At 54.0% G+C, this 26,334-nt stretch overlaps 9 protein-coding genes across 9 annotated transcripts; 4 read left to right on the forward strand and 5 right to left on the reverse strand.

The window, feature by feature from the left end:
• Nucleotides 1–1,814: 1,814 nt before the first annotated feature.
• On the forward strand, nucleotides 1,815–3,170 carry AYO20_09423 (hypothetical protein; the record flags this gene model as incomplete). The annotated part of the gene is made up of 1 exon (XM_022647693.1): nucleotides 1,815–3,170. One exon carries the CDS (start codon nucleotides 1,815–1,817, stop codon nucleotides 3,168–3,170), a length of 1,356 nt encoding a protein of 451 aa, XP_022496302.1.
• A 198-nt stretch (nucleotides 3,171–3,368) lies between these two features.
• Nucleotides 3,369–4,454, reverse strand: AYO20_09424 (hypothetical protein; the record flags this gene model as incomplete). The annotated part of the gene is made up of 3 exons (XM_022647694.1): nucleotides 3,369–4,039; nucleotides 4,217–4,300; nucleotides 4,394–4,454. The coding sequence occupies 3 exons, from the start codon at nucleotides 4,452–4,454 to the stop codon at nucleotides 3,369–3,371; spliced, it is 816 nt and encodes a 271-aa protein (XP_022496303.1).
• A 1,248-nt stretch (nucleotides 4,455–5,702) lies between these two features.
• AYO20_09425 (hypothetical protein) lies at nucleotides 5,703–6,418 on the forward strand (the record flags this gene model as incomplete). Its single annotated transcript, XM_022647695.1, has 2 exons — nucleotides 5,703–5,736; nucleotides 5,784–6,418. The coding sequence occupies 2 exons, from the start codon at nucleotides 5,703–5,705 to the stop codon at nucleotides 6,416–6,418; spliced, it is 669 nt and encodes a 222-aa protein (XP_022496304.1).
• Nucleotides 6,419–9,410: 2,992 nt separating this feature from the next.
• On the forward strand, nucleotides 9,411–10,577 carry AYO20_09426 (hypothetical protein; the record flags this gene model as incomplete). Its single annotated transcript, XM_022647696.1, has 1 exon — nucleotides 9,411–10,577. One exon carries the CDS (start codon nucleotides 9,411–9,413, stop codon nucleotides 10,575–10,577), a length of 1,167 nt encoding a protein of 388 aa, XP_022496305.1.
• A 234-nt stretch (nucleotides 10,578–10,811) lies between these two features.
• On the reverse strand, nucleotides 10,812–12,167 carry AYO20_09427 (hypothetical protein; the record flags this gene model as incomplete). Its single annotated transcript, XM_022647697.1, has 1 exon — nucleotides 10,812–12,167. The coding sequence occupies one exon, from the start codon at nucleotides 12,165–12,167 to the stop codon at nucleotides 10,812–10,814; it is 1,356 nt and encodes a 451-aa protein (XP_022496306.1).
• A 667-nt stretch (nucleotides 12,168–12,834) lies between these two features.
• On the reverse strand, nucleotides 12,835–14,406 carry AYO20_09428 (hypothetical protein; the record flags this gene model as incomplete). The annotated part of the gene is made up of 2 exons (XM_022647698.1): nucleotides 12,835–13,379; nucleotides 13,431–14,406. The coding sequence occupies 2 exons, from the start codon at nucleotides 14,404–14,406 to the stop codon at nucleotides 12,835–12,837; spliced, it is 1,521 nt and encodes a 506-aa protein (XP_022496307.1).
• Nucleotides 14,407–16,065: 1,659 nt separating this feature from the next.
• AYO20_09429 (hypothetical protein) lies at nucleotides 16,066–16,720 on the reverse strand (the record flags this gene model as incomplete). The annotated part of the gene is made up of 3 exons (XM_022647699.1): nucleotides 16,066–16,148; nucleotides 16,201–16,304; nucleotides 16,356–16,720. The coding sequence occupies 3 exons, from the start codon at nucleotides 16,718–16,720 to the stop codon at nucleotides 16,066–16,068; spliced, it is 552 nt and encodes a 183-aa protein (XP_022496308.1).
• A 3,187-nt stretch (nucleotides 16,721–19,907) lies between these two features.
• On the reverse strand, nucleotides 19,908–23,219 carry AYO20_09430 (hypothetical protein; the record flags this gene model as incomplete). The annotated part of the gene is made up of 3 exons (XM_022647700.1): nucleotides 19,908–20,192; nucleotides 21,180–21,486; nucleotides 21,547–23,219. The coding sequence occupies 3 exons, from the start codon at nucleotides 23,217–23,219 to the stop codon at nucleotides 19,908–19,910; spliced, it is 2,265 nt and encodes a 754-aa protein (XP_022496309.1).
• Nucleotides 23,220–23,822: 603 nt separating this feature from the next.
• AYO20_09431 (hypothetical protein) lies at nucleotides 23,823–25,332 on the forward strand (the record flags this gene model as incomplete). Its single annotated transcript, XM_022647701.1, has 2 exons — nucleotides 23,823–24,370; nucleotides 24,420–25,332. The coding sequence occupies 2 exons, from the start codon at nucleotides 23,823–23,825 to the stop codon at nucleotides 25,330–25,332; spliced, it is 1,461 nt and encodes a 486-aa protein (XP_022496310.1).
• Between the last annotated feature and the right edge of the window lie 1,002 nt (nucleotides 25,333–26,334).

The following is a 26,334-nucleotide window of genomic DNA, read 5'->3' on the forward strand; positions in this document are numbered from 1 at the left end:
GTTTGGCAGCTGAAGAAGGGAGACACTTTTGGCGTAATACCCCGGTCCACCGTTCCGAAAGAAGGTTGAGTTCTGAACGGTGCAACAGTCGCGCCATGCCTGTGGGTTCCTTGGACCAAAATTTCGTGATCAAGCCACAGAATCAACTGTTGTCTTGGTGCAAATGTTGGAAGTGAGAGGAAGTTGAAAAAAGGAGAAGGGAGATTCCCAAAAAGGCTTAGTGTACCGCAAACTATTCAAGCTTGGCGCTCCCGTGGCTTGCATCCCGAGATTGGAGCCTCGTTTTGCTGCAGCGTCCAACGTTTGCTGCTTGCCCATGTGCCATGATGGTCTCAGCTTGTACTCAGCCTCCTGACTCACCTGGGTATAGCCCCTCCCTCAAAACCTCGATGCTGACTTCTCCTGGAATCTGATACCGCACCCTACCGTGCTCGAGATCATCACCGCCAGCCACAGAGGCTGTTCGCCTATCTGTGTGGACGATCAAGAGGAGGATCTTTGCGTTTGGTATGGGGAAGTCAGAATTCGTCTGCGGGGAGCCATCAGAGACATGGCTAGAACCACATATGCATGAGACTCATGTCGCAGGGGAACCAGACGACTGCACCTTCGGATAAGAAGGATGCTCTCGCCTTGCAATCTGACGTTCTCATCTTGCTGAGTCTAGTATGTAAACGAGATTGAGACATGTGCACCCTTCAAGTCTTCGAGCAGCATCCGACACTGGTCTGAGACGACCCTGGCAAGATACCAAAAGCGCTGGGGGGTTTATCATCAGGGGTTGCGGTTGGCATGGCCACGAGTCACAGAACGCCCGAAGAACTGATGACGAGACAGAGCCACTCGGCATCTTTGAGGTCCCAACGTGCAGTGCCTGGAACAGCACCGAGTACGAGTAGAAGCAGTTGCGTGCCACGTCTTCTAGGCATACAACAACCATACGCTCTTCGAACAGGTGATGATCCCATCACCAAAATGGGGGTTGCCAGACTCCCAGTCTTGTGCATCATCACTGAATGGGTCTCTGGACTTAGGACGATAGGGGAGTTCCGGGATCCAAGGCTTCACATATGACAGGCCATCCTGCTGTCTGCACTTGATGCTGCCACGGCTGCATACCTGAACATTAGCAGCAAGTCGTCCCCAACTCAAGGAAATTCTGAGGACCCTTTTCCCGTTGTTCGATTTGGTAATCGATGGCGTAAAACGAGTCATCTGTAGTGGCCCGAATATTTCGACCGACACCGACACCGAGACAAGCATGCCCAAAGATGTTTGACGACGCCCACGGGCCACGGCAACAGTCGAGGTCGAAATCGAGCGAGGCCCGTTCACAGATCGTTCAGATCGTTCAGATCGTTCAGACCGTTCAGATCGTTGGAGAGTCTAGAACAAGGCTGATGAGGGCGCCGGGACCAGATTCGGAGGTGCCTCGGTGTACACGGCCATACGGCTAAAGCGGAAGCCAGTCCTGCCAATCCACTGATGCTCCACGGAATCCCAACTACGGCAGAGCACAAGCCCAATCCTGAAGATCCGTCGGATCTGCCAGTGTCAACCCACCCAAAGTGGCATGAGTTGTTAGCCCAAGTCAGTGAACCGAGGGATGCTGCATCCGAGGATAATGTTTCTCCATCATCAGCCTCGCCTTACTCCGCTTCGACAAAGCCGACAACATGCCAAGATGCAAAGTCAAAGCTGTCAACCCAGATAAAATGCACTTGATGGTAAGTTGTTCTTGAGCAAGACCAGTGTCGAGCCCCTCTCCAGGTTCTTTTGCTTGCCCCAGCTGTATTTCCCGACCCAGAGACAAGATGAATTTCGAATATCCCCCCGAGCTTAAAAACTATCTGTCGCGCGTCGATGCATTCATCAAGGACAAGATCCTGCCGCTCCAGCACAAGGACGACAATAACCGCTTCTTCGACCACCGCCGCGAATCTTCGCGAACGCAATGGGACAACCTAGGCCTCCCTCGTCATGACTGGGAGGAACTCCTCCAGCAAGCACGCAAACTTTCCGACGAAGCTGGATTCTACCGATTCGGCTTCCCCAAGGAATTCGGCGGGTCTGCCAGCGAGGACCTGAACCTGTACATGTGTGCCATCCGGTATCACCTGGCCTCCCATCCGGTCTATGGAGGCGGCGTGAGCTTGGCCAACGACTTGCAGAATGAGCACAGTGTCGTCGGCAACAATCCGTTCATCATCATGATGCACCACTATGGCACCAAGGAGCAGCAGGACAAGTACATCCCCGCCAGCATCAAGGGCGAGTTCAAGACCACATTTGGCTTGACCGAGATCTACCACGGCTCTGACGCTACCCACATGGACACCAGGGCCACACCCATCACGTTGCCCAATGGCGAGCCCGGGTACGAGATCAACGGCAACAAGAAATGGCAGACGGGCATGCACGCCGCCACGCACTGCATGGTCTTTGCCCGGACCTCTGGCCGCAACGGAGACCCCAAGGGTATCACGGCCTTCATCGTGCCCCGAGAGACACCGGGGCTGAAGGTTGCATCGTATGAATGGACGCTGAACATGCCGACGGACCACGCAACCGTGCTCTTTGACAAAGTCCAAGTGCCCGCGTCAGCGATTTTCGGCCCGCTGGACAACGGCCTGGCCATCGCCCAGACATTCACGCACGAGAACCGTATTCGACAGGCGGCTTCCAGCTGCGGTGCGGCGAAGTACTGCGTAGACCGCAGCGTCGAGTACGCAAACAAGCGCAAGGTGTTTGGAAAGCCTCTGTCGGCGAACCAGGCCATCCAGTGGCCGCTTGTGGAGCTCGCGACTCAGGCCGAGATGCTCCGGCTCCTGATCCTCCGCACCGCGGTGGAGATGGACCAGGTCACGGCGGTGGCCAAGGCTAATGGCAAGGCGCCGTGGGTCGCCATTGAGAAGCAGTTGGGCCACAAGATTGGCATGTGCAACTACTACGCCAACCGTCTGTGCTGTGAGGCCGCGGACCGAGCCATCCAGGTCCACGGCGGCGTGGGATACTCGCGACACTACCCCTTTGAGCACATCTGGCGACACTTCCGGCGGTATCGCATCACCGAGGGCAGCGAGGAAGTCCAGATGCGCAAGGTCGCCGCGTATCTGTTCGGGTACAAGACGACGGGAGAGGAGGCCACAAAACCCGGGGCAAAATTGTAAAGACAAGTTTAACTGACCAACGGGAAAAATATTAAAAGACCCGATTCTTGGTACGGGGTTGGGTGTATCTATTGTATCGCAATTGTCTGGTCTAGATGATCAATAGCCTCTACTGGGGATTGGATTGTCCCGCCTTATATTTTTTTGGGTCCCCTATTTCCAAAGTATCTGTCCTTTGATTTAGAGCTTTGCTGGTTGTCAGCAGATGTCCTCAACGACCAGCTTCTCGCCGCTCGGCTCGCCCAGATCGACCTTGAGCCTCCGGTTAAAGAGTTCGAGGAGCATCTCAAAGCACACCTTTGTGATGGCCGGGTCGTAGCGGCCTTTGCTCAGCTCGTCGCGGACAAAGGCGTGCTGGGCGTCGTGGACCTCGTAGAAGGAGAAGGCGACGCCCTTTTCGCGCAGCGTCTTGCGGATGAGGTCCCTCCCCTCGGCGGGGACGTGGTTGTCGGCCGTACCAAAGATCATGACCAGCTCGCCCTTGATGTCGCCCGCCCTCTTGAGGGAGTCGTCCTTCTTGCCCTCGCCGAGGGTGCTGCTGTGGATGTCCGTGGCGAAGAAGCACAGGGCGGCCTTGACCCGGGAGTCCAGCGCGCACCGGTACGCGAGGTGGCCGCCGAGACACATACCCGTGGCGCCGATCCGGCCGTTGCACGTCTTCAGGCCCAGCAGGTATGACACGGCCAGCTGGGCGTCCTCGTCGTACGCGGCGACCTTCTTGGTGATTTTCCAGAGGTTCCCCGCGTCGGTGCCGGGGCCGTCGTAGGCGAGCGGCTCGGGTCCCGTGAATTCGTGGTAGCATGAGGGCGCTGCGACGATGTAGCCTTGTCCGGCGATTTGGCGGGCAAAGCGGGAGACGGGGCCGGTCACTACAAGCAGAAAGAAAGTGGTCTCAGTCTACACTTGTAGATACATGTAGGTGACGGGGGTTCTTTCGCATGAAAACTCCCCCCAGGTATGACTTCTGTGTGGGAGGGATATGTAGAAGAGAAAAAGAGTTCTTTTCTCCTCTCTTCTCTTCCTGATAGAATTTTTCTTTTATTTACCTTGGTAGATTTCCGAAAACACCACGACCCCGGGGAACTTTGCATTCGGGTACCCAGCGATGGTGGGATGAAAGACGAAGATTCCTTTTTCAGTTTTGTGCCAGTTTGGACACTTTTGCTCAGCCTCAGATCACATTTGAATTACCATTTCAAGGGTCGGGTGTGTGGATGGCATACGCATTGAACCCTCCCCTGCTGCCTTTGTCGGCACATCTATATGGGTTTCTTCGAGGAGCATGGTTGCTGGGCTTGTCTCTCACGCGAGACTCGGGAATTCGATCGATATATGCGGTGGGAAAACTGCACGAGAACCTGACAGGGGTGACTCGGAATCGATGGGAACTGGGACGCAGAAAAGAAAACAGGGTGAGATGGAGGGGCAGTGCTCAGTACTTAAGAGATGGGATGTAAACAAGGGTCACGGAGCCATTGGAGGGAGTGTGGGGAGGAGGGGGACATGGAGGAGTCGTAGACTAGGTACGTGAATACCTACGAATACCCACCATGTCAATCCTCAGTGGTTGAAGTGGTGTGACGCTTGGACGATGAGGAAAGGTCGAAGGATATAATTGTCATGTCTGACAAAAACATACTACAGACCTCCCACCACCTCACCATAGCAGAATTCCCACTGTAGGATTCTATCTGACAGCAACTTGTACTCTGTCAGACAACACCATTTTCTTTTCTCCGAACTTCGGCTTCATCTCGGAGTCCAACGCAACTCAAGTCTCCGCTTTGGTCAATGCCATGACAAACTTGTTCTCCTCTTTGTCAATCCTGGATCAACAGCTGCACGATATGCTTCCAGATGTCTGTGTCATTGCCTCGCTGCCTCTGCAGTTCATGACCGCTGGACACAAGGTACCGACATCATCCTCGAGTCGGCGGTCGGCGGATAGACACCTGGATTTCACCATGGAACCCTGCGATCGTCGTCTATTGATTCCTGCAACATCAAACCTCTCCATCTCGTAAGACAGCTTAGCCCCGAGACAAACAAGTTTCCGTGTCCTTGCAACATGTCGATAGGCCCGTAGGCGGTCAATGACCCTGTACACCGACGCCGTATCCTCCTCAACTCTGAAATTCAGATATCAAGCATGTCATTGACTATGGCTTTTCCTGACGCTAGACTTGGCTTTCACTCGGCTCGTCATGTAAGTTCGGAAAGCCTCGCTTGGTACAGCGCGTGGGGGATATGAAGATGCAATTGATGATATTGAACTTGCGATGGACATACAATGGAGCTGGAGAACAGTCGAGCCCATCGATGGGTATCCGGCAGGAAAAGAGGAAGAGAGCAGCATTCTGCCACACCCTACGGAGAGACAACATAATTCACCATCATTAGACGCAAACAGTGAATCTCCAGGAGTCCTGCCGCACACCCTTCATCACTGGCGGCCATCTTCACTCAACTCTCAATCGAACTTCCGTCTGACGAATTCATCCCATTGACATGGCGGCTTCAATGGAGACTAAGATGGCAGTCTCAACAGTTAAAGAGGAAGACTACGGTAGGACTCTCCCTTTCTGTGCCCTCTTCAGCTGTTGACACGGTCAGAGCTTCTCCCGGGGATCGAGCAGTACGAACCACCGTCATCGGCATTGTTAGCACAAACCACATTCGTTTCAGTATCGGTCAAACTCGACCCGGCCTTGTTCGTCGACTTCGATGCCATCCAAGGGCACCTCGACCGTCTCTGTGTCCTCGCCGATCTCGTCCGCGCCGCGCATACCACCATCGATCAACACGAGGCGAGAATCCAGCACGGGCTCTCAGAGCTCTGGGACGAGAACCAGGACATCCGCAGGCGTGGTCTTCGAGGGGGAACGGCGCGCAAGCAACGAAAAATCACTGGCAAGTACGTGCGCATCGCCACCGTCATGGACCGCGAACTGGCCGATCGCCGATTGGAGGTGGAAAAGACCGACTACCTTGGCCGCAACCGGGTTGCGGGACTACGTGGGCTGAGGGACATGTTTGAAGACGCCTTTTGTTTTCTCCGGGACCAGCAACACAAATGTGAGGATATCCTTCGATGTGCGGATATCTTGATGTACGGCGTCACCACGCCACACATGTTGACACACCTGGCGACCGTGGACCAAGTTTTCACGGACGAAAATTGGGCGCAGATTGAGGACATTGAGAGCATGTTGGACACTTTCGATGAGGAATACGACCCGAACTTGTGAAAAAGAAAAGCTTGGAGGGCTACGACTGCACCGAAAACATCGCGTTGACGTTCCATTGGCATGGCATAGGATATGTCTAATTTGTACGCCGTGAAAGATCCCAGAATTGTGGCAAACACAATATCGCGTTGATAGGAATGATTGAGACAATACATTGTCTGTCCAAGCACCTGTCCGAGAGAGAGATTTGTTGTCACACTGTGTAGTTTAGTGTGGTGTAGTGTAGGACCATGTGGCATCAGACGAGGCTGAGGTGAATCCTGCACTAAACCAGGACTTCGACACATTGGCCCAGGATCACTGTTTGTTCACTTCACACGTTACATGCTGATCTGGGAGATGACACAGCGAGTGACAGATCAGTCATTCACTCTCTCTGATCTTTCCTGTCCCTTGGCAGAACAGAGACCAACTTCTCCTAACTGCCAGATCAGATCAGGCAATATCGCGACTGCCCGCCAAGGCTGACCACCACCTCCCTCCTTGGGGGGTATAAATATCTCTTCCCACTCCCTTCCTCCCTCTCTTTTTTTTTCTTTTCTTCTCTTCATACTTACCTTGTTCGAACATCTTGAGCACATGCAGTCGAGTTTGTTGCACGGATGTCAACTCCATGGCACATCGGAGTCGGTGACTGTGCTGGAAGAACCTCCGGGACTTCCGCGAGCGCAATTTTTGTCTCTCTCACATACCAACTTTTCATCATTGTCCTTTGCCTTGTGCAAAGCTTTGGAGAAGAGCACAGCGTCTTGAGTTGGTGAGAGGTGGTTCTTGGAGGGAAGGTTGTCGCGTCAGTTGTCCATCACGAGGGATGTTCAGTTGCTTTCAAGTGCCTCACTTCGGCTGAACCTGATCTTGTGTATCATCAACAGAGGCCGGCAGACTGGACACAAGATCAAGCTGGGACAGCGTGTAATCTTTGAGATACACAACTCGTTAACCCCTCCCGCGTCCCTGGCGCTGCAGGCTGACGGGACCTTTCAGTTACAGAAATTCAACATCAGCAACACCTTCTGAATCCTTTCTCACCTGCGCCCCGTATCTGCGCCCTCTTGACACGTCCAGCCACGGCATCCCTTTCCAGCAGAACGAGAAAGCCACATACAAACCTTTCACACACCTTCATACCCCGGTCATAGTCATCTGTTACATACCTTGTAATCGACACTCTTCGGTGGGCGCTAGAACAGGAGGAAGTGAGATTTGACTTTCAAGACACACACACACCCACCCCAAAGCCAGGCTGAACGGTGGCTGGACCCCCCCTCAAGCTGCGGCTGACTCTCGTATCATACCCTACAACGACGACTTGCAGTTGCGAGATGGGGGCGAAATCAATCAACGCAAGGGACGATCCTCTGATAGCCCTCTTGTGTCTGAGGTTCCATTTCTCTCCTCCACATCCTCCAAGTCGAGGTCGGAGACGAATGAGAACCAAACAATCATTCCATCAATCCATCAGGCCGCCGCCTATCCATGTAAGTAAGCAGCCGGCCGTGCAGAAAAAAGAGTACCAAATTTGCGAGACACAGCAGACAGATAGACGGACAAAATCAAGGTTCGATGCTGGTGCTACTGGTGCTGCTGACACGAGGCATGTATTAATACCCCATCCATGATTTGATACTGTGCACAGGTTCAGTTAGTCGTCGGCCTCGCGGCCCGCATTCTCATCAACGCGCAATCCCAGAATCCTACCGCGGACCGCTCGTCCGCACTCGCACCGGCACTGGCAGTGGCATCAGCAACCACATCCTCCTCCGATACCGAGTCTGGCCATCTCGGAAGTCTTTGCCATTGGTGTGTTTTGCGACAGGCTTCCCACTTCCGTGACGTATCAGTATCAGTGCTTACTCTCGCATATATAAACACGATGAAGTTTGGGAAAGGATTCAAGTGCGGCATTAGATGGAACTTTTAAATGGGGCGCCGAACGGTGGGAGATGCATAGCTGAAGAGAGCTTTGCTCGCATGCATGCTCAGCTCCGCAAATCATGAATGGGTCATCCTTTCAGTGAGCGAGCGCGGGGTAGAGCCGAGATCCGCCAGAGAAAAGCCAAGGTACTCTGGGTACTCCATTACGACGCCGATGCTGGATTCTTTTCCAATCCGTTCTCGATGCAGTTATTCTGATCCTGTTTATGCCCTCGATCTGACCACCACCACCACCAGCACTTACTTGTACAGCACCCAGCACCCAGCACCCAGCACTCAGCACTCAGCACTCAGCACTCAGTGCCCAGCACCGAGATATGCAAGGCGTCCTCCATCATCACGCTCATCTCGTGCGGTCTACGAGATCTATTGCAATCCAGCGAGCTACCCGAGGTCAAATCCCATGCAAAAATGCGAGGAGGGGTTGACTTGAGTTCCACCCGTCCACATATACATACCCAGTACCTACTACATACCGAGTACTCGTACATAACTTAGGCTGGAATGGCCCGGAATAATAAACCAAGACAGGGTTCGGAGCAAATTCGAGGAGGCGCGGCCGAGTAAGCACACACGACTCGGCGATGGGGTCAGTCACTTAGTCAGTGAGGGAGCAGTCACTCCCTCACTGACTAGGTTACTCTACTCAACTTACTCAGTTACTCGATGTAGTGTTAGTAGTAGAAATCATCCCGTGGGCGCACACAGTAACTATATGTACATGGTATTGTTTCAAAAGCGGCCCCCATCTCCCTCTCTCCGAAAACAGGGAACGGACAGGGGAGGGACTTGCTTGGATTGAGTGTCGAGAGAGAGAACAGGAATAGAAATTGGATTTCCGGTACTTTGTATATATACATACCAGGTATCCTCTATCCATCTATATCTACCTTTGTCATTTCGTCCTCGCATCACCTCTTCCGATCTTTTCACACGCACACATTACCCCATACACACCCACCGCTCACATATACACCTACACACACACAACACACCTACACACCTAGGCGGACGCTTACACACCTCCCCAAATATAGGCGAGGACGAGGACAGAGCCATGGCAACAGACCAAGTCGCCGCGCTGGTGTCGTACCCAGCCGATCCCACCAAGCCCACGCCGGACTGGCGGTTCGAGAAGATCAAGGTGTCCCGACCACCCAAGGAACACGAGCTCAAGATCCGCATGGTGGCGACGGGCATCTGCCACACGGATATCCTGGTGGCGTCGATCCCCGGCGAGCAGATGGGGCTTAAGTTCCCGCGTGTGCTGGGCCACGAGGGCGCCGGGGTGGTCGAGGAGGTCGGCCCCGGAGTGACGGTCGCGCGCGTCGGCGACCCGGTCCTGCTGTCCTACAGCTACTGCGACGCCTGCGACCTGTGCAAGAGCAGTGAGCAGCCGTACTGCGCGGCGTGGCCGCTGCTCAACATCGTCGGCGACGCGACCGTCTTCCAGACGGGTGCGGGCGCAGAAGTGCCCGGTAAGTTCTTCGGGCAATCGAGCTTCGCGGCGACGAGCATCGTCGGTGAGGCTAGCGTGGTCAATGTCCGCGATCTGCTCGGGGGCGGCGGTGGCGGCGGCCACGAGGACTTGAAGGTGCTGGCCCCACTGGGGTGCGGCTTGATGACCGGGTCCGGGGCCATCGTGAACGGCGCGGCCGCCAAACCGCACGATGTCGTACTGGTCACGGGGATCGGCGCCGTCGGGCTGGGCGCCATCATGGCGGCCAAGATCGCGGGGTGTAAAGAAATCGTCGCCGTCGACCGGGTGGCGCGGCGGCTCGAGATTGCCAAAGAGCTGGGCGCCACAAAGGTGCTCGACACGTCGACCATTCCCAGCGGCGGCAGTATCGCAGAGAGCGTGCAGCAGCTGGTCGCGAACCAGCGCATCTCCATCGTCATCGAGACGACGGGCGCCGTCCCCGTCGTGGAGGATTGCATGAAGGCGCTGGGCCGACGCGGCCGCTTCATCCAGCTCGGCGTCCCCAGGCCAGACGCACAAGTCACCCTCCCGGTCGGCGAGTTTTTCAGCTCCAACAAGTCGTACGAGTGCCACTACCTGGGCAACACGACAGGCCAGGCCTGGATCCCCGTCATGATCCAGTGGTGGCGCGAGGGCAAATTCCCCATCGAGAAGATCGTCAAGCAATTCCCGGCAGAGGATGCGCTGCAGGCCTTACACGGCATGGAGGACGGGAGCGTCATTAAACCTGTTCTCATCTGGTAGGTACATGGCCTGGTAACGGCAGAAACGCACAAAAAGGGAGGGGGATATATATAGGAGGGTCGAAGAGATGGTAATTGTGGGAGAATGGGATAACGAGACAATGACTAGCATCTCCGACACGGTGGAATTGAGAAACGAAAAAAACCGACAATTTTCATGTACCATTCCCTGTCCTCCTTTCCTTCGATGTTACCTGGTTCTGGGGGCGTTGTTGTCGTCCAATAAGTATTATAGTCAAGGCATCGAGTCTGTTCGGATGACCACAAGAGCCGCGACAACTTTCTTGACGTCCCAGCCTTCCAGCAGCCCTTTGCGGAGTATATCAACTTCACTCTCGGGTGCCATTCCACCTGGCGCGGGCGGGCGACGATCGAGGTTCGTTGGGAACGGGTATCCATTGGCGATTGCATCCAAAATGGCATGGACTCTGCTTGCGACGCCACCATTCTGTAGCAGCTCTGTCCTGTCGAGGCCGCCACCGCCGCCACTCTTCTCCTCGGCATACAATTTCCTGACATCGTCCCAGCACTGAGAGATGATGGCCAGAGTGTCGACGGTCTCCATGGTCTTGCCAAAGGCACTGCTGACCTGCAGCAGGTTCGCGGAGCGCTGGACGTCCAGGGTGCGATTCTCGCCCGCGGCGTGGAACAACGCCGGGTTGAAGAAGACGGCGTCGCCCATGTTCAGGGCACAGCTGACCCAGTTCCGGTCGAAAAATTCCTGGAACTCGCGCAGACGGTACGCCATGTACCCCGGCTCGAACTGCTGGGAGAAGGGCAGGAAGCGCGTCGGCCCGCTGGCCAGAGTCATGTCCGTGTGCGCCACCGCGCCTTGCAGGGTGAGGAACTGCGTCGCCACCTGCGTGGTCGCGGGATACAGCGCGCACGCCGCCGTGGTCTGGAACCCCAGGTGGTAGTCGCGGTGGCTCACCTGCGGCTGGCCTCCCGGCCGTACGATGTTTACCTGCGCGGTGATCTGGTACGCGGGTCCCAGCCAGGCGGCGCACATGGCGGCCAAGTAGCGGCTGGAGTAGTACTGCACAAAGGACGCTGGGTCGCGCTCGGCGTGTTTTTGGAACGAGTTCCAGATGCGCGCATTGGTGCCGCTCGCTGCGAAGTGGTCGCCCTTGTCCCCACCGTGTCCTCCCTGAGCGAGCAACTCAGATTCTGCGGCGATGATGGCCTCGAAGACAGCGTTGACCTGCTCAATCAGCTTCCTGTCCGGGATGAAGTTGCGGAGAATCACCACCCCAGGCCCTGAGAGGAGGATATGGTGCCATTCATCCTGCAATGCATCGATGAAGCCTGGGTCTGCAAACGCATCTGCTTCAGTGGGTAGCTCGTAGACGGGGATATTGGACACCACGGCCGACGCGTGTGGATAGATCTCTCGGCTTGTCGATTGGGAACACAGTGTCTTGAACGCAGACAGGGACGGCGGCTGGGAGAGCGAGTACAGCCTCTTAGGCACTCGTGGCATCTGTGGGTCGGATTGGGACGATGTTGATAGCGACGACACATTGTTGACTCCATTGGGTGCAGATTGTCCATTTACAAGACTGCTAGAGGAGGACGTCGAACCTGAATCCATGATGATAGCGAGAAGACAAGAAAGATGGGATGAGATGGAACAAGTGAGCCCGAGCTTTTGGACCCTCAGGACCCTCTTTGGTGGATTCGCTGCAGCCTTGCTACGGAAATTTCCCCGCAGTCATTTACTTCTTTCCCTGCGCTGCAGAGCTTCCTCTCTTCCTTTCTTCCTCTCTTTATTTCCCAAGTTATCCATCCTTCTGTCTTCCTCCAATATCTTTTCCAGTGGGACAGTCTCCAAGTCTGGCTTGACAATCATACAGCAAAGCACAAGACAACTTAATTGCACGAGTCCGCTATCGACCGAGTCTCCGACGCGAGATACACATCAGCCACGAAATCCCACATCAATCCTCCTGACCCCCTAACCTCCTAATGAGACAAAGAAATCTAGTCGGTGCTCAGAAATCCTCAAACACCCATTCTCGCCATTCGTCCTCCAACAAAATATCTCCAGTCCATCTCATCAAGGGTCTATAAAAGTTGATATACAAACGCATCAGCACCAACCAGACAGGTCCCGCTAACCAACTGCTATTCAAAATCTATGTTTCTTTTCCTGCCGTCCGTGTTCGATCAAACGGCATCGAGTGCCTCCGTCTCAGTCAGAACAAAAGCCAATCAAAGAATCCCAGAAGAAACGAACAGAAAAGGTGGAGCGAATGTTGTTACAATTCCTCTTCAACCCATCTTAGACCTCCATCGACCTGGATCCCGTCCTTGACCCATGGTAATTCTCGGATCTCGGCCAACGGTCGCCGTCTTGTATTCCTCTTCAATAACCCTGCCACGCACTCATGTGCACCTTCAAAGTCGGCGCCTTTGACGGGGTCCCATTCTCCGTCTTCGTCGCCATACTTGTACCACGCCCATTCGCACCGCGCTATTCTGTGCGGCGTCCTCGCACGCAGAACAGCTGGGTCTCCGCGCGCTCCGGGAAGAGGATCAAAGGGCAACCGACCCTCCATTAGTGCGTAAAGCAGAACTCCAAGTGCCCAGGCATCAGTTTGTCGTCCATCGTAGGGCTGACCCATTAGGATTTCCGGTGCGGCGTAATCCTCGCTTCCACAGCGCGTTGTGAGAAGGGGGCTTTCGGGGGGTTCGGGAATGCGGCGAGAGAGACCCAGGTCGGTGAGTGTGACAACCGCCCGATCAAGGCTTTGCCAATTGGACACGTCCGAGTGCACACGCACCGGAATATTGAGCAGGACATCTGGGTTCCATTAGCACGGACAGGAGATTGAGTCCCTTTCCCTAGACTTACTTTCCAGCTTGATGTCCCGATGAACAATGTACTTTTGATGAAGGTATCGCACCGCCGACACCAGCTCGGAGAAAACCCTTCGCACCAACGATGGCGTCAAGACCTCGTGGTGTTTCGACGCCACTTCAAACAGGTCCCCGCCAGGACAGTAATTCATGACAAGCAGAGCTCGCGCATTATCATCATTGCCAAATGCTTTCAGATGGACCAGGGATGGATGCTGTATGGATTTCAACAAGTCCACCTCTCTTTTCAGCCCGACCTCGATCCTCTCCGCGTCCGCACCACCCGCTGGACCATGTTCTACGACTTTGACCGCCACAAGTCGTCGAGATCGAGCTCGAACGCCGGCCATATTTATGCTGTCTTGCATGTAATCGACATTGTCCTTTCGATCGTTGTCGACTTGACGCACCGCTAAGTAGACCTTGCTGAAAGTCCCTTGGCCGAGAATCCGGATCGCTTCGTAAGATCTTGGCTCTCCGGTAGAAATGCTCCGCGCATTAAAGATTTCAAGTTTTGGTCGTTTGGCAGCGGGCTCGTCTTCGTGGCTCCTCTCTATCTGTATTGTCGGTTGCGGAGGGGTAAGAGGTCTGGCAACGGACTTGCTCAATCTTCTTTGTGGACCGAGATATTCTTCTCGATGCATAGATGTTGGAGACTCGGTGATCTCGAATGGTGCCCCAGCGGTTGACACGGCTATGTTTCGGGGTTTCGGCACAGCCACAGGGTCGGGCACATAGTCACTGACACTTCTAGTACGACTGTGATCGGCACCAAGGGTCTGGCCGTCTGATGTACCTGGACGTGAGGAAGGAGTAGATCTCAAACCTGGATAGCCTTTATTTCGGCGAGGAGTGGTGGGTGATGGCAGAACGGGAGGGGGCAATGCTTCAGCTTTGGCCGAAGAGATGGAGGAGGTACGGGATCTGGTCCTTGCCAGCGAAAGAGCCTTCCATGACTCGAATGCCGCCATTGTCGGCGAGGGCAGAGGAGTGATATCCAGCATTGCGGTTATCTGGGGCGAGGAGATGACTGTACCAGGGGAGACCGAACCAGCCGACGAATGAAGGTGAGCTCGGATACTAGGAACTCGACGAGGGATACTTGTGGCAGAGGCACTGGTTCGTAACCTGTACTCGGAATCCATGGACTGGGTGGAACTGCTACGTTTGGGACCCCCAACATCCGTACGTATATGAAGGCCACTCAAGAGATGCGCTGCATCATGGTGAATGCGCAATGAATCGGGCGGCGACATGTTGAGTTGTCCATTGTGAGAAACCGCTTGCTGATTTGCATTGGCCAAAAAACTCCGCTCATTACTGTTCTTATAGAGCGCCTGATCCAACGGACTGATTCCTGGGTTTGGGAGGGGTGGTGTCAACAAGATACGATCGTCAGGCTCGATGTGAGCTGCGGAGGAGGAAGATTGTCTCTCAGCCGACCCATTCTCGCATGTTTCTTGTAAACGAAGGTGTTGGGGATGGGGACGAGAGGAGGTGGAGGGCGCAGGCTGAGAGTCTGCCATGGTTTTGTATTCCTGGGTCTTTTACCCAAGGGCGGGCCGTCGCCTCACTAGCAAGATCATGAGAGGTTGGGGAGGAGGGGGATGTTGCTTCTTTGGGTGAAGCTGGTCATGCTCATGGTATCAGGTTCGGAGGCCGTAGATTTGCGCGCGTATATGGACAGGAGAGAAGGACCTCTCGAGGTCAGCATAGTCTGTACTGAATTTGGAGATATGTCTTTGCCGCTAAGTGTCAGCATTGACACTTCCACCAGAGGGTAGACAAAGAGCTAAGGTGCGCAGGAGTGGGCGACGAGTCCCTGCAGACAGAGATCGGTCGCAGGAAGGGAGGGAGGCTTGAGGGGGCAAGTGGGCAGAGCAGGGCAAGGTCAGGGCGGGCGAAAAGATCGAGGCGTGCCAGTTTGCCAGCCACGGTAGCGGGTGTGAAACAACTTTGCACCGCGTCGGGGGGGCGGGACAAAAGCACCCCTGGACACTTCTGCGAGATAGGAAACTATGGCGAGGAGAAGCTCCACCAATCATATCTTGGGATCTCTCACGTGAACAGACAAGCCATGCTAATCCCATTGTGGAAATGCCCGATCGCACAACCCAGTTGGTACTTCTGGTGTTTGAGATCTTTCTCTCCATCTGTCGACAGAGAATGGATCATACCAATGATCGTCCGTCCCATCTGACCGTTCGGTAGTCTCGTACGTAAAACACGATCCAATGTTCATTTCGGTCCACACGCCGAAGTTCCAAGCAGAATAGCGCGAGGGTCAAGGTATTCCCCAGGATCAAAGGGATGTGAAGAATGTGGTGCTAGCGCAGTCGGTCAACCTCAGAATTGACGCCGTAACTGACTCTTCACTCATGGGTGTGAGCTAAGGGAGGTCAAGATGTTCAACCAAGTACCATCTTACAGTATAAAACTGAATCGAATACACATAAGCGAGTGAAGTATCAAAGGATACCCAGCTGTTCCGGTTCCGTATCCAAATACCCAGGCGTCAATGACACGCAACAATTGGCCTCTACTGGCTCGAGCAACATACCATTAGCACATATCGATAGTTCCCTCCTTCTTATACACCTCTTTGCCATAGATTCACCCCGCCATGAGCCTCAATCACCTGACCCCTCGTCCTCGCCTCCGAAATTGATACCAATTGACTTCAACCGCCTGACTGTCTCCGCAACCTGTGGCTCTGGGTTTTGTCAGCGTCGTGTTGTATGGAAAGCTCCAAAGAACATACATACCATTTCCACTGTGCTCGCTGGCTTCGACGACTTCAAAGACTGGCGAGTGAAGGCATGGCAGAACCGTAGCTGCCCTTTCATCTTCATTGTCTAGCCTGAGTGTCCTAGTTGATCATCAGCAACCCACAACCCTATTCTAGGAACTCGAATCGTACGCATTCATATCGATGATGTTGACTTTGATGCGGTAAGTGCCGGGTTGCGTGATCACAAGACCGGGAAACATTGCATATGCGATGGTCGGTCGCTCGCCCTCCTGTTCCTCGCAGAGGGCATGTATGGAGTCGGCCCTACTACCACACAAGAGATCTTCCCGCGGCGGAGCTAGGCTTTCCTGCATGTCCGGTGTGGTTAGAGATAGGAAAACCCATATCCCGCTTGTTTCGGCGAGTGTAAAGGCTTCTTCGTTTTCGCACTTGTCGTCTGATGTGGATGGTGGTCCCAAGAATGTCACCACGAGGGGTGTCTCAAGGGTGACACCCGCTGCGACGCGCGACGGTGGTGCAACAGCGAGTTCCATCGTGATATCTGGGGGGGCAGCCACAGGTACAACAATTTCAACACAATCGACGAGGTACTAGAAGATTCTTTGGTAATGTAGACGTTGAATCAGGCTGAAGGTTTGTGGAATGGCATCAAGGGACCGTAATGGCAATAGTGTGAGGCTATTGTTGGTATGCGACTGGAATTCTGCAAGTGTGATGGGTTCGATCACTGTTTATACAGAAGTAATGAAACCAGTCTTTGGGATGAGCAAGAGGGAACCAGCAGGAGCAGAGGAAAAATCTTCCTCTCGAGGTGTTGGTGACCTTTTCTATGCTCCAGGATAAGGCTCTAGGCGTTGTGCATGTGCATGGACTGCTCCAGCGCATGATGGATGCTACATTTCGTGGTGTGCTCCAAAAGAGAAGGAGGCGCCATCGGGTCCATGATCTGACCTCTACAATCGATCCACTAGAAGCCCGATGGAGCAATACGTCCACCATGTCCAGCTATCGCCATATGTCCCAATACGGTCGAGGGTGGAATGGAGGCAACAAGAACAAGGGCCAAAAGCACAGGGCTGCGGTTGGACGTCTATACCCAGTGATTAGAATGCGACCTGTCAATCTCTACGAGTCAACAAGGATGTCGCTTTGTTGAGGAGGGAGGGGCCGCGGACAGAACGGAGGCTACTCGAAACGGGACATCGACGCCGTAAGATGGCGAAGTTGCCCATCCAAATAAATGTTTCATGTTGTTCCAGTGACCACCAAGTTGCGTCAAGGGTGAGTCCAAAAGGAGGGAACGAGTGGGGTGACGGAGAAGGAGAGGATGAAAGAGACAGAAGACAAGGGCGGGCGCCACATTTCTCTTGGTCCTCGGACGCTTGGGGAGTATCGACTATTGATAGATTGTGATGTGTGGAAGTTGCAAGCGGGTTATTGTCGGATTGGAAGTCTGCAGCACCAGGAAAGTATGATGTCAATGTCTTCAGAGCAGGACCGGTCTTTGTCCTCAAGCATGGAAGCAGTACCGACAGAGCGGTCGCTGCCCCGAGGGGATTTTGTGTGTATGACAAGGGAACCGCGTGAGAGCATCCGGTTCGATTATGGAGTTATCGCGGTGCCTGCGCATCAGTCTGGATCAGATCTCTCCTCTGTTTGTGAGCTGGATTCGCACACCATCACGGCTCTGCAATATTTTGCGACCATGATTCTAAGACGCAGGGTGGATCATCTCTGGTCCCTGAGTTTTCAGAGACTCGATGCATTTTCTTCACGATTGGCCGCCGAAGCCGATCCATACTGACTTGCAGGCACGCCCGGGGACCTGGGACCTGATCGTCTCAGAGACAGGGATTTGACGGGTTGGTCTGCTACACAGAATATGCCTGGGGGAGCAGAGATCTGGTGTAACCTGCCATGAGGCCGTCACCATTGTGCTGCCACCTTCAATGGTGGGATCATGGAGGGAATCATGGCTGTCCCCTGGCGGCACTTGGGCTGAAGGGTGTTGGATATAGGCTGTGAAGGCAAACCCAAATAGGACTAAGAGCGGTGGACTCGCAAGGGCCTGTTTCTTTCGTCTGTAATCATCACTAACATCGTCGTGTTGCCTACAGGGCAACAGGGGGTTGTCCTTTGCGAAGCGATACGCGCAAGCTTCAGCATCACGCTAGGTGATATCGTGGCTAAGACAGCCGACGAGGGAGGAGACAAGGGCAGAAAGGCTTCAGCGGGACCGTGTGACCCCCCACAGACTGAGGCAATCCCCGGAATGAAAGCTGATCGAGGGAAAGTGAATGCATCCGCCATCTCTATCAGGCCGTCCTGCAGGCGGTAGGTACATCGTTTTCCTGTTCGAGGTCGAGAGGGGATGGATCGGAGACAAGAGCAAGAGGCCAGGCTCAATGCTTGTAAAATACTGGCTGCTGTTTGCGGGAGGGAGGAAAGACGGCAGAGGATGGTCTCTTGAGAAGATCCATGGTTGTTTGGGGGACTTTGGGGTGAGGTTACGAGACAGTTCGACGAATCCGAGGTTACGAGGCATTGATTCAATAGGGCGTCGGGTCGGGCGTCGGAAACAGGAACCGCTGCAGCCCCTATGCAAGCAGTTTAGCTAGCGAAGCACGCTCTTTGCCCTTAACGGTCCTACTAAGCGTCAGGCCCGCCTGCCCGAGTACTTAGAGTTTGGGGAGTGCTTGTACTTGTAGGCGGCTGCGCTGTCTAGGGGTCCCCCTAACAGAACCTTGGCCACCCATCTCTTGCTAATAACGTGGAGGGGCTAGAGGCTCCTAGAGACCTGCACTCGCGATCCATCCAACCGTGACGTCTTCCACTTGGGTTTGAGCTTGGCATCAAAGACTTTGAGATGCAGAACAGCCCTTCAAGGCACTCCATCCACTCTATCCCACACCCAGCAGGCCAGCTCGCCTACTGTTCGTCGCGCTACACTACCTACAGCGCTCCTAGTTCACCCAACCCCTGTCAGTTGTCGATTCTTTCAAACCAGCGTCGATTCAGATCCTAATTTGTTAGATGACCCTCGTCCCGCTCGATGTTCACCATGCTACGCTACTAGATCGACTCTGCCATCAGCCTGCTAGATGAGCCATCGGACTACTTTTCTGCATCGCTAGCTGATCACAACCTCCATCTGACACCCTAGTCACACAATCTTTTGGGATGCCTCGTATAGCTGACTCCCATCCAGCACAATGCACCGCTGAGACATCCCTGCAAACTGACTGCTCTATGTGATGACTTTGGGTCAAACAAGAGAAGGACACCAGAGGAGGCTCTCAGCCTTGGATGCTCACACACCCTTGAATGAGAGATTCTATGATCGGCATTCACATGTCCATTCGCTTCCTCTAACTATTGAGAATCGAGCGCGCCCGACTCTGACGAGGTTGCTGATATTTCAGATCTTCCACCAACCCCTCCATCTAGGACCCTCCATCTCGGCGACTTCTCTCTCTCAAGATCGAGCTATTCCCTGCACAATCGCACGCATTGATCATCGGAAATTGTACCATCGGCAACATTTACCTCTAGACTGCACACATTCCTGGTCTAAAATCTGCGCGCAACGAACTCGCCCACAAATTACGAACTTGGTGTACACTATCCTGACAGTGGAAAAATCCTCATTCCTGGCTTCACTGACCTTGCAGACCCGTCGTCAGAGTCCGATCTAGAGGTGGCTTGCCTCAGAACTGCCATTCATGCACGGTACAAGATCCGAAGTGTCAGGAGGCGCACCACAAATCGTGCCCCTGCCACGATCATTGGCACCGGCAGACTGTTTGTGACTTGTCGACGCCGACCAAAATCCGAACTCAGAATGACGACCCTGCAGGCTTCGTGTTCTCTGCGGCCAATTGCGATGACAGGATCGCTTGCCAACGTCCAAGTGAGTTGCTGTCCCACCCTGGTGCCGCCCATCTGGATCTTGGATGCACAGACTTGATGCGCGTTTGGCCCATCCAACGCCAATCTGGGCTTCCTCTAGCATTACGAGTCACTGCGCTCGGGTACGGCGTGGCTGCTCGGCAACAAGTCACCTCCCTAGTCGACGACGAGCAGGGGTTCGTCTCACTCCTGGGCGACTTCAGCTTCGATGGACAGGGCCCCTACACCCTGCACCTAGGTGCTCTGTTAGAAGCAGAAGCATGGCTCGGCTTGATTAGCCTTAAGCCGCCACCAGATATTTCTGAACGGGCGCCACCCACATTGTTCGCTTAGCGGATGTACGGAGTAGGTTGCAAACTTTGAGACAGCTCGGTGACAGTGACCGGCCCACTGCCCTAGATTCCTGATGCTAGCTTACTATGACCATTCACAGGTCTTATGTCATGAGGCCGGTAGCTCTCTCTGCCAGATGTGGCCAACACTCGCATTCTGGACACGGGTTATCTTCCTCACTTGGGCCACCCCGGTGCGTCGTTCCACCAATCCATCATTGAGAATGTGGGGAGCTGGCCCCCTGGAAAGAAGAAACTAAAGTCACCAGGCCGATGGGCTCGCATGCAGTCGAGCAGGGATACGATCGATCCCATCCCCCGAACGGCCCTGAAAGAATTACTCAAAATGGAAATTTCTGGTTTCACCAAGCTTCTTCGGCTTACGGCTCAACTAGTCCGTCGCCTGGGAAGCCACTTTTTGCATCAGTCGGTGTGCAAACTGGTAAGGCACATTCAAGCAAACAGGGCAACAGGTCTTTGCAGAAAGCCACAAAACGTTGGCTACACTAAGATGTGCTCGTGACACTTCGTAAACAGCTATTCCGGTCCTCGATTAGACTCCACTTCGATATACCTGACTTCCACCATTTCTCAGCCGTATCGTCTCTCTTCTTTGCAGAACATGCAACGCGCGGGCCAACGCTGCTTCACTGTATCCTCGCCCCTGAACAAATTCCCGTTTTAGAGTCGCTAGGCTTGTGCTCCAACCGATCGGCAGCCGCCTTCGAAGCTCTTCTTCCACCTTACTTACTTCCTCCATCAACTCTCTGTTTCCGCTCATGCCACCAGCGCCTTCTCCCTGAGACACGGCGTCCATGGTGCTGGCGAGGAAGAGACGAATGGCTTCGTCAACGTGGTGTTCCTCTGCTACGGCTGACAAAGTGAGCTTCGCGAGTGACTCTGTGATGCGAATGATGGCTTCAAGTTGACGGACTGTGATAGGGATAGAAGACCGGACATTGCTGTTAGCCTCAGCTCGAGCTACTCGATTCCGAATTGAGACGAAATGCGACGAGAGCTTCTCTGCTGCGCCGGGCGACAATCTGGGGGCGCACCGGCTAGAAAAAGATGTCAGCGGATTATTCAATTATACCATCAAGGCAACAAATTCCACTTACGACTTGCAGAAGCTGATATATCGCTTCATCTTCTCTACCGGGATTTCGACATCGGCCTGCTCTTCGACGCCCTGGTTGCCCATGTGGATGCCCATGACGTGCTTCGCGATGTTTTCATCCCGCGTTCTATCGTGGTCATCTCTTACGATGAAGATCATGTCGAAACGAGATAGAATGGTGGTCTGGAAGTCGATGTTCTCCCCCGGAGATTTGAGATCGTCGTATCGTCCGAAGATGGGATTTGCGGCTGCGAGGACGGAGGTACGGGCGTTGAGGATGGTGGTGATGCCCGCTTTCGCGATCGAGATGGTTTGCTGTTCCATTGCCTCGTGGATTGCCACTCGATCTTCGTCGCGCATCTTGTCGAATTCGTCGATACAGACCACGCCACCGTCTGCGAGGACCATGGCTCCACCTTCCAGGTAAAACTCTCGTGTTTGTGTATCTCGTTGCACGGAGGCGGTCAGACCAGCTGCCGATGAACCCTTTCCGGAGGTGTAGATTGCTATGGGCGACACCTTTTCGACAAATTTCAGCAGCTGCGATTTGGCCGTACCCGGGTCACCCAGAAGTAGGACATTGATGTCGCCTCTCAATTTCATGCCGTCTGGGAGAATCTTCTTTGAGCCACCCATCAACAGACATGCAATGGCCTTCTTGATATCCATGTTTCCATAGATGGCCGGAGCAATGCAACGCGCAAACCGCTCGTAGAGGTCGGGTAATCTGGACATTTCCTCGAACTCTTGAACTTCCTCGTCCGAAAATGATGCCCCGGTGGCCGAGTGGTCTACGTCCGTTTGGATGCCCACTGCTCGCAAGTACGGTTGTCTCAACGCAACTGCACTATCCTTCTTCGACCCCTTGTTTTGCTGATAGATTGAAAACACCCCCATCACCGTACATCTCGACCCAGGAACGACTCGGTTCGTCAGATACCGGTCCGCAGAGACGGCAATGTGGCGGGGCAATTCACCCACCGGGACCTGGTCTGGTGCTTCCTGCAATTTTATAATCTGCTGGTCGATAAATTGTGAGGATTCATGGACCACAAAATAGGGGTCCAGAGGACACGGGTCTCCAGACTCTTGGCCGGGGACTTTTGTCCGCCCACATTGGCGAGGGAGTGTGATGCCAGAGAAGCCGCCTTCGACGTGGAGTTGCTGCGTGTGTTCGCAGCCGCGGCATTGGATCGCGACGAGGGTGGCCTTTGACGATAGCGTGGACGCTCCAATGACGATGCCTGGGATGCGGACGAGGTGCGAGACGTTCGCGGCGGTCAGGTCACGGATCGAAATGTGCGCGACACTCGAGTGGAGCAGGAGCTGATGTTGAGGGAGCTGGACCTCGCGATCGTGCGGGAACACGATGCGCTGTGTACATTGTTTCAACGCCGCTTCGAACAGCGGTATCACGTCCGCAGGCTCGCTCGTGAGCCGGTGCGCGAGCTCTTCATTGTATGAGATCAGGTGCGCCAGGTCGACATCGCAGTAATACTGCTTGACCAGGACATTTTGCCGCAGCTGGTCTCGGTAGATGTAGACGCCGTCGAGTTGGAATGCGAGGATGAAGTCCCTGAGCTTCTGCTGCAGTTCGGTGCGCGGTTCGCCCAGTTGGTCATTGTGTGCAGGAAGGACAGAGAGGGAGTATGCGGAGCGAGAGTCGAGGGCCATGCTGGAGGATCGTTGTCGAGACTGTCGGTTGGTGTTGGTAAGGACAGAAGACAACAAAGGCGTCTTGAATCTCGCAGTTGCGCAGGGGGTGCGAGGGGGCTGTGACAAGTGCGTATCGTAGACTTTACGGTTGGACGCGTCGACGCGTTCTGGACGATCGACGCGTTTAATTGATTTTGATCACGTGAAACCCCCGAAGAATTGCCGGCAGCGACGCCTCGGCCTCGATAGCCTGTAACGATAATAATCAATGTTTTCTCCTTCATCGGTATCATGCCCTCCTCTTTGCTCTCAGGTACAGCTTCAATCAGCCTGTGTTCGCACGCTTAACTGGCTAGATACTGGTCGGAATGTCGCCGGTTGTTCATCATAGGTAGGTCTGAAGCCGATTTATCCGTTCTGATATGCGGGGAACGGACGGTCATCAGGGCCTGTATGTATATCCCCAATTCCTATCTGGAGTACGAGGTACAGTGTAGGACTCGGGTCATTGTCCGACATCGCGTCTGCTGGGTTATCATTTTCTCTCTTTCTCGTTTTCACAACCGTCCGCACAGCATGGAGGAATAGCCTCTTCGATCACGCCAGATCAGATGGAATAATATGGCGAGGCATGAACAGCTCGAAATCGACACTACAGGCGTGCTCCAGCGCCCGCGAACAGCAACAGACTGGGACGGGCCCAGCGATCCTGACAATCCTCGAAACTTTTCTCTACTGCGTCGGATATCGTCGACATTGGCCGTGACCTTTCTCGCATTTGTGAGCACCATAGCTGCTTCGCTCTACAGTCCAGCACACGACGATGTCTCGAGACGATTTGGTGTTTCGGAGGAGGTTGCCATCCTTCCTCTGTCGATCTACAACTTTGGCCTGGCCTTTGGACCTCCCATTGGGGCACCTTTGAGCGAGACGTTTGGTCGCAAAGCAGTCTTCTTGACTACTACCCCTATATTCGCTCTCTTCACACTTGGGGCGGGCCTCTCCCAGGGACCTGCGTCTTTGATTATCTGCAGATTCTTTGCTGGTGTCTTTGCCTCGCCAGCCATCAGCAATGCCTCCGCCACCATCGTCGACTATACAGCTGGACGTTATAGAGCTGTTTCGTTGGCATTCTACTATTCCATACCATTTTTTGGAGCAGTATTTGGGTACGTCCCCAGCCAGCCTGTGAAAATACTGAGGCTAATCCTCGTATAGGCCCCTCCTTGGAGGGCTCGTCGTCGAGGCAAGAGGCTGGCGTTGGACACAATGGGTTACACTCTTCTTCATTGTCACGTTTTACATCCCGATCGTATTCACCAAGGAAACCTACAAGAAGACCATCCTTGAACGGCGAGCAAAAAGACTCAATATTCAAGGACCGCCTCAACAACGCCGATCGATTCTTGCTGCTGTCAACTACTTCTTGACAACATTGTTTCTCCGCCCTCTCCACATGCTCGTCACGGAGCCCATCGTCACCATTGTATGCCTATACAACGGTTTTCTCTTTGGGCTGATGTACACCTTCGTCGTCGCATCGCCCTGGGTCTTCGAGCGCTACTACAACTTCTCGCTGACGGGCCAGTCGTTGTCGTTTCTTGGTTTGATGGGTGGAACCGCGTTTGCTCCTTGCCCGCTGATTCTGGTCGACCTGTACATTTACCAACCACGCCTGAAACAGTTTCGCGCCGAAAACTTGGGCGCCGACGAGCACTTTCCTCCAGAACATCGCCTCTATCCAAGCATGATCGCATCCTTCTTTCTTCCTATCTGCCTGTTGATATTTGCCTGGACAGCACACGCTGAAATTCATTGGGCTGTGCCGGTAGTATTCCAGGGCATGTCGTTTACCGCCACTGTGATGGTGTACGCATCGATGAACTTATTCATGGTCGATGCTTATGGGCCTCTATACGGTGCATCGGCTGCTGGCGCTGCCATGCTGTCGCGATATGGCCTGTCGGCTGCGTTCCCTCTGTTTGCCCTGAAGTTCTACAAGGCACTCGGCGTTGGGTGGGCAACCTCGACTCTGGCATTTTGCACCTTGTTAATGGCACCGATGCCTTGGATGTTTTATCGGCATGGGGGTTTACTGAGGGCGAAGACGAAGTACGAAACAAGCACGTAGCGGAAATCAACATGTGCTGCATCTCATCTCACTCAGCGCAATCGGGCGAGCAAAGTGTGGGAGATGGGTGCCTCCTCTATCAACAGGGCTGAATATTATCACCAGCGACAATACTGGGGGTTGACGAGGATGGGGCTTTGGCAGCACCACCATCTCCAGGGCCGTGACCCTTCCTCTATCACCGACTACCCAACCACCACTCTACAACCGCTGGCTCACTTGCCAACTGTACCACACGCCCAAACCTGACCCCTTGGAAGTGCCATATTAGTTTGACAAAGATTGGCCCCCTGATCCAAGCCGTACCACAAGTTGAGAGGCATAGAATCCTTTTCGAGCAGTGTTACGCGCCAGGTTCTGGCTCATTCTCCTACCCAAGAAATCTTGGCCGCGTTGTAATAATCACATATCATACCACATATCTACACATCTACATATCTCAATCAATGGGGGACATACAGTCAAAGAACGGTACGGCGCTTGGGATGGACGAGAATTCAACTCAACTCAACTCCATTTCAGCTCAGCTCGGCTCAGCTCGCTCGTACGGTACGTACCGGTACGGTCTGTTATCCGGGAAGAAAGGCAGACGCGGTGGGCCTTGACGATCACTGTCTCGATTTTTCCAGATCAATATCCCCCTCCACCTGTCGCTGGTCGCCTCATTGCATGGACATTGCAATGGCTCAATCTCGAAAACGACCTAAACCGCCCGCCTCTCCGGGTTCTGTGTCCTGCTACACAAGCGAGCGGAGTCGTTTTCTGCATTCTCCTTTTTCCTTTTGGAGAGTCAGAGAGTAATCTACACATACGTATATATTTACACAGTAAGCGATGACTGACTGATGGGGAAATGTCGTCACGGTGATAGATTAGAGAATTCTCTTCCGTGCACAGCGATGGGATATTTCTTTCTGTATAATTCCTCATCACTCCATATCTAACTCTAGCTTATCCATCATATTACTATGAAGATTGTCCCCGAAACAGATAGCTCCCCCA

Source organism: Fonsecaea nubica (assembly GCF_001646965.1).
Source record: "Fonsecaea nubica strain CBS 269.64 chromosome Unknown Scaff87, whole genome shotgun sequence".
In the NCBI taxonomy this organism is placed as follows: domain Eukaryota; kingdom Fungi; phylum Ascomycota; class Eurotiomycetes; order Chaetothyriales; family Herpotrichiellaceae; genus Fonsecaea; species Fonsecaea nubica.